Raw genomic sequence first — 7125 nt, 5'->3', positions numbered from 1 at the left:
AGGTTGTTTTGAAGCGCAATTCAGAAGAAGGGAGAAAAAAGACAGGAGAAATCCACTAACAACATATTTCTAGAGCATAATTAGGCACATTATCCCATCATTCAAGGGGACACAAACTCCTCCAGTTCACAGAGAATGTGAGAATAAGAGCATTTGTGAATTCCACTTAATGATCAAGAGTATGATTAAAGGAGAATAATACTTTTTTCCTTCTTTCTAGGGATTTACTGATAAACAGTTTTCTCTAGTGATTGAGCCAGTAGTAAAATGAATGAAAAGATAGTGTGAAAGCTAAAACATAGCTCCTTGATTACCCTTTTATCTGGAAGTGAGCTCAGCTTTGCGTGCAGTGGCTTGATGTCTTCTTTCAGGAATTCTGAAACTTCCCCTGCACCTGAGAATGATGTATTTTTGGCTTTTTGGGGCCTCTCATTACTAGTTCCTTTCAGGGAACTGATATCCGGTCTCAAAAGGTAGTTTAGGCATGTCATTTTGAAGGCAGAACAGTTAATCTGAGGCTGTTAATGACTGCTTTCCTATCCTTCCCAGATTCTGAATTTTTTATCAGTTGAAAGACTGGTATGAATTTGGCATTCTTGACCTCTACTTGAGTAAGTGTAGTATTTCCCATAGGGTTCTGAGGTCCATGGTGTAGAGTTTATCTCCAAAGGCAAATATGCTGAGGATATAAACAGAAAAATTTCCACTTAGCAATTTCCATTGTCAGCAATCCCATTATATCCTTGGCTTTTGGTCTGTAGGGGAACTGTTCCATTTAATTCATACTTCTCCTCTGAAATGTTCTTAACCTGATGTTGGTAGATACTGTCCTTACTCTGCTCATTGCAGAGGATCTGGCTTGGGCCCAAGAGAAATTGCCCGGCGACTCAGAGTATCCTCTTTTAGCTTCTTGCCTGTACTTTAGATACTGAATTATTAGTACCTTTTAGCCTGAATTGGTAGAAATGCTGAATGGACCCTTGGTGGAGTAAATGGGTGAGAGAGAGTATGCTTGCACTGTGATATGGACTCCATTCCAAGTTCTTCCAATAAGTCTGAATTTTTTTTTTTTTGCTCTCTCTTTGCCATTGCCACCTTATCTTATGCAAGTGTAACCTCAAACAAATTATGGGCAAGTGGAGGTAGACATCAACCTTAAGTTCCTGGGCAATTCCTGGCAATGTTGGTGAGGCCTAGCCTTTACCATAGAGTTTAGTTTAATACATCATTGTACAGTTTTCATTCTTTTTGAGCTGGCCTCTAGGAACCAGGCAACTAAACAATGTGAAGAGAGCCTGTCAGATGCCATGGATTTTTTTGTTTGTTGTTCTGGTTCGGTTTTTGTTTTTGTGTCATGGTTATTTTTAAGACTGACTTTTCAGGAGATTTTTCTGGTTTATAAATTTATGGGATTGTGGAGGGAATAGTCCCTCCAGATGCTGGCAATAAGTTGAGTTACTGTTGGTTCCACTCCTAAGCTGACCCCGATAGTAATTCTCACTCTGAAATACAGACTGTCTTGCTCTCCTGTACCAGAGAGTTTGCTTTCAGATAGAGGCTGCTTCACAAACAACGGGGTTATTTGTTTGCCATGGGCCCATGGAAGAAGAGGATGCGGGAAAGTCTAACCTCAATTCAGGATAGGATCCTGCATGAGTGAGAAATTTGCTAGCCTTTCAGGTGAGATTTGGACTCTGACTCCCAAAAGAAGGTGTCAGTAGGTCATTAACGCTTCTTGTTGTGACCCATAAAAGACATTGCATTTCTAACCAAGTGTTCACCCATCCAAAAGAGAGATCCTGACTTGGCATGTAAACCTATTGCCATTTCCGGTTATCTTTCATCACTTGCCTGAGTTTGAAAAGGTAATGGTTTGTGTTCTATGGAAAGAGACTTCCCTGAGACCTGAGGCTTTCTCATTCCTACCGGCTGGGCCCATTGCTAAAATGCTTTCCAGTGGGCTTGCTTCTGCCTGGCCAGCACCTGGGCTGCCCCAGCTTGTAATTAGCCTGCCTTTGCTTCATAAGCTTCCCAGGGTGGTTCTTCTTCTAAAAGCTTGTATGAAATGCTATTTACTGTCTCTTTATAGTTTAAAAATGAATCCTTTTTGTTCTTTGCAACTCATTTGCTTTTTTTCTTTTCTTTTCTTTAAATTACTATTAACACCTGTTGATTCTTCTTTTTTTCTGATTGGCCTGTCACTGCATTCCTGCTCCCCCTCCCTCTAGCTGGGTTTGTCAAGTCGCCCATGTCAGAAACTAAGCTCACTGGGGACGCCTTTGAGCTGTACTGTGACGTGGTCGGGAGCCCCACGCCAGAGATCCAGTGGTGGTACGCAGAAGTCAACCGGGCAGAGTCTTTCAGACAGCTGTGGGACGGTGCTCGGAAGCGCCGTGTCACCGTAAACACCGCCTACGGGTCAAACGGCGTGAGTGTGCTGAGAATTACCCGGCTCACCTTGGAGGACTCTGGGACTTACGAGTGCAGGGCCAGCAACGACCCCAAGAGGAATGACTTGAGGCAAAACCCTTCCATAACATGGATTCGAGCCCAGGCTACCATAAGCGTCCTTCAGAGTGAGTCCAGCACCCTACGGTAGCAGTACTGTAGTCACTAGAGGTGGCCCGCTGACCCTTCCCTCTGCTTCCTTTCCCTCTTCCCCAGTATGATCACTCTCCCCACCCCTTGTCTTCGTTTTTTCAAACCCACGACCCTTCTGGTTGTAGTGTATGAAAATATCTGTGGCAACTTTTTTTTTTTTTTGTATCTTTGCTGTCCTCTTGACCTCGCTTACCCCCCAACCCTTCTCTGTGTCTCTCTCCTCAGGAACAAAGAACTTGGGGAATCTGTGATTGTCCAAAATCATCTGCATTGGGAAGAGGTGGGGGGAGAACTGGGGAGGCTAACAACAAAAACTCTCGAAACTCGCGAAACCAGGCAGTCGCACCAGGGTAGCGTTGGATTGCTTCTTTCCCTCCCCTTGAATTTTGCAGTAGGGTTCCTGCTATCCTTTTGCTGATTTATTATCTGGTGCCTTTCTATTTTTATTTCTCTCCCCAATCTAACTATTTTTTATTTCTCTGTGCATCTGTTTGAAGCTCTCTGAGTAGCTGCCTTCACCTCTATGGTTTTAAGTTTGTGTCTGCCCAGCCTCTTCCCTCACTGTGACTTGGTGTCATCCTGTCTATGATGGGAATGTTGCCATGGGTGTGGTGTGGTGATGTGTTTTGGTTGTTGGGTGGCATGTAAGCTTGGATATTTCCATAGTTCTAGTTCTTTTTCTTTTCTAAAACAGTGGCATGTGCTTCTCTGATAACAGCCCTCCACTGCAGCAGTATATTCCTCATGGTCCTGCCCATCTAGTCTCCTATTCTCTAAAGAGCAGCGGCCTTAGATTTTCTCCATATGTCTTGCTGTTAGGAACTAGGTGACACTAAGCTGCACAGTATTTTTCTTTTAAATCTCATCATACTGTTTCAAAGTCAGAGTTGGATCTGTTGACAGATAGTTTGATGACTGACTATTGGCACAGTAGTCAGTGCCACACTATCATCCCAGAGGCTGGCAACCCCAGAAGTAGTTTGGAAGCCATTCATACTGGCCTTTTCTTGTGTCTTGAGAAAAGAAAAAGAGGAAACTAAATTCTAACCGTGTTCCTCTGATTGGTAAGAGTGAGGGGAGCAGTTGACTCAGAACCCTTCTTTTCATCCTGTAGTAGCAGGTACAAGTGAGAAACCAGACACAGGAGCTTTTGTGGCCATCTCTTTCTGAATAGTGTTTACTGCTTGTGTGGTAGGAAGGAGAGGGAGGGAGAAGCTACCACAGAGCCAGTGCTTCTGACCAGGAAGACTTTTAGCCCACATCTGTCCTGCTTGTAATTGAGGAAGCGTTCTCCATTTAATGGAAAGATCCTCTGGGTTTTTCACCTTCTTTTCAGGGACTCAGAGCCCCTAGAGCCAATTCTGGTTTAAAGAACTGACTGACTTAGAGAGATTAAATAAAAACAGTAAAATACATTTGTGAGGATGTTGGTAATAACACAGGAAGCCATTTGAAATGGGCCTTGAATCTCCTTCTGTGGAAAATAGCAGGTTAGCTGTCTGTTCTTTATGGCAGCTCAGGAGACGCCTGTGAAGAGGACTTCGAGGAGAGGTAGCAGAGGCTGCTGCAGTTGGCACTGTTGAATCAGAGAAGCTGCTTCTGGAAAGGGAAAAAGAAAACTCGTCTATGTGAAAATGGGGGACATTAACCCAGTGATTTTTCTTTTATTTAATAATTTTTTTTCCCCTTGCACGCCTCCTTCTCCTGCCCCCATGCTCCTTTCCTTGTAAAAGCAGAGTTACCCAGATGGCCACAAAGGTCTGCAGAAGTTTGTAGGCATGGACTGGGCTGGGCATTTGGTACTTGTACTTGTAGGAGACTGACTCAAGTGGACTCATAGTTAAAAGGTCATGCCTTGGGGCTGAAAGAAGATGAGTCTTTGGGGTACCTGCCTCTCATTCTCGAGAGTATATAGCAGTCTCCCAGTTTACTTAGAAATAAGTTTCCTAACTTAAGGGTGTCTGCATGTGATTGAACCAAACCCTGGCTAGTTTAGATTCTCCCCAGACTTCCCTATAAATCAGTTAATCCTAGTTAACTGATTCAGAGAGCTAATCGTCTTCATTTTGTAAACACCCTGAATTCCACTCTAATTGGACTGTTTTATGATTCAGCATCCTCAATGACATTTGTCTCCAAGGCGAAGTTGAAATTTTCTAAGGATGACCTCCTGGCAGTAGGAGAAGTGTGCCCAGTTTGTAGGTTCTCTCGCTGTCCATAGCATGTTCTACATATGAATGATGACTAGGGTAAGGGTCTCTGAACCAGTGCTTCTAAATAGGAATAAGTGGCAGGTAAGAATTTTGAGCTTCTCCTGAATGTTCATCTCTCTTGTACTGTCATGAGTAATGCTCGACCACCAGTGTTTGATCGGAAATAAAAGCCCCACCTTCATCCTGGTGCAGAATGCAGTTGTGGCACTGTGACCAAAGACCTTGGTCTAGTACCTGTTTCCATACACAGCAATTATAGGAGGGAGGTTATGCCACCCCACAACCCTCCTATGGCGCAGAATCGTATTTAAACCTATTAAAATTATCGACTTGCTCCCTGCTGCCTCTCTCCTGGATCTTTAACACCTAAGGGAAAATGTGCTTTCCTTTGCCTTCTGAGAATTCTTGGCAGGAAGTTCACCAGGTTGCTTTCATCAGCTTCTTAATCTCCCTGAGCTGCAGTGGCCATTTGCATCACCACGGGTAAGAGTAGCATTTACTTTGGCCTCCTTATAATTTAAACATCTTGAAGCTCTGGGCCTCAAAGTTTACCCTTTGTCAGTGCAGTCTGAGAGGAAGAACCAGAAGACAAGTCCCAAATGGGACAGAAAATAAAATTGGATAATAAAAATTCAGTAAAAAACTAAAAGTGTGTTTGGGTTTTAATGTTGCCTTTATATTTTTTAATTTCTGTGGAGTACTGGTTCTCTTTATCTCTTTTGTTTTTGCTTGGTTTTGATTTTCCTGGAATTGTGATGCTTTCTGCTGATGGTGTATGTGCGCCTTCCATTGCAGGGTTTGCAGCTGTTCTGCTCGACTTAAGGCCCAGGGATTTGGCTTCTGTCCAGTGTGTTTTGGAAACCATGGGACACCACTGCGCTAATGTGTTTACATGCATCTGCTTCTGTCTTAGTGGCTGCTATGCCTCCATTATCTGTACATAGAGACCCTGTTTGGTGTTACTGATAAGGACCAGTGCTGATTGGAAGATAACCACTATCCTTTTGCTAAAGTTGGAAAATAATGAGAACCAATTTACTTGAGCAAACTTGAGGATTTGCTTTATTTATCACAAGTTTCTTTGACAATATGAGCTCTACAGTCAGAAATGTTACATTGATTAGGAGGTGCTTGGGCATTACACTTTTCAAGTGTCCCATGACTTCTCCATCCTCTCCCCCTTCCTGCACAGTGAACAAAGCTTGGTTCAAGTGAAGAGAGAGAGAGAGTTTTGTCTTCAAGAATTATAGAGTCAGCACTATACGTGTATAAAATGGTGTCAGGGAGCTGCTAGAGAGTTGTAGACTGGAAGTAGCCAGGTGCAGGAAAATGAAAAGTTAGTCAAGGATTTCTAGGAAATAATTGGGAAAAAAGTTAAAGAGCAAATAGCTCTGATTGTGGATTGGGAAAGATTTTAACTTTACTTGAGAATGATTGACCTAAAGTAGAAAAAGAACTAACCATGGGAAATGATTAAAAATAATAACAAGAAAAGACGACAAACAGACTTCTTGACTTTAATATAGTGATGGAATTCAAAGTGCTGTAAAGATGAACCTTTCAGGAATGGTATTGATACAGTGTGCCTTAAAATATTTCTGCTCAATGTATTATAACATTTGACACAGGTTATTTTTGTAGATACTAAAGGAGTGATCCCAGGTTATTTAAGCCCAGGTAGAACCTGAAGATGAAGTATATAACTTTCTCTAGGGTGGAGTTATGGGGGTACTTTTGGCTTGGAGGGGGAGGGATAAAGAATTTGGTCAGATGTGTTTTCTAGGCCCAGCTTTGTCATTAATAATAATTGTGGCCTTGCACAAGTCATTTTTACCTTTTTAGCGCTTTAAGACTGGGATTCATTGAACCCTCAGAGCCTTTCAGCTCTAAAATTCTAGGAGCCCATAATACCAGCATATACTACATTCTAGTTATGATTATCTTAGAATGAAAAATATTTTAAAGTGCAATTCAGAACATATTTTGTCTTTGGAGTAAAATATGGGCTGGAGAGAAGAACTGACGGTTCCTTAGGAATTTTCTCTCGGCAAAATTTGGAAAATGCAATAGACTTTCAGCAGGAAGTTTGCCTTTAAGACCTATATTGTCTTTTTCTGCATAATTAACGGCCATGTCTGGCTTGCCATAGATGTATCAGATTTAAATGTGGGAAAGCCATACATGTATTACCTAATTGTAACTATTACTGTTTCAAGGCCTAGTGACTCCGTAGGAAGTTTATTAGTTATCTAAATGATACTGCCTTTGTCTTCAGAATTGCAAGGTGGAGCCTGATTTTGTAATTGAAGCC

General features: G+C 42.2%; 1 protein-coding gene across 1 annotated transcript in view; it reads left to right on the top strand.

Moving 5' to 3' along the window:
• The first annotated feature begins 1652 nt into the window (after positions 1–1652).
• NPTN (neuroplastin) overlaps positions 1653–7125 on the top strand; it is a 35054-nt gene continuing 29581 nt past the window's right edge. The window contains exons 1-2 of the mRNA XM_052646878.1: positions 1653–1680; positions 2229–2576. Of these exons, the coding sequence (XP_052502838.1) occupies positions 1653–1680; positions 2229–2576 (376 nt within the window). The remainder of the gene's footprint in view (positions 1681–2228; positions 2577–7125) is intronic.

This window comes from Budorcas taxicolor, chromosome 10 (genome assembly GCF_023091745.1).
Source record: "Budorcas taxicolor isolate Tak-1 chromosome 10, Takin1.1, whole genome shotgun sequence".
In the NCBI taxonomy this organism is placed as follows: Eukaryota; Metazoa; Chordata; class Mammalia; order Artiodactyla; family Bovidae; genus Budorcas; species Budorcas taxicolor.
Note: the sequence above shows the minus strand (reverse complement) of the source record. Positions and strands in the feature narration are given on the sequence as shown.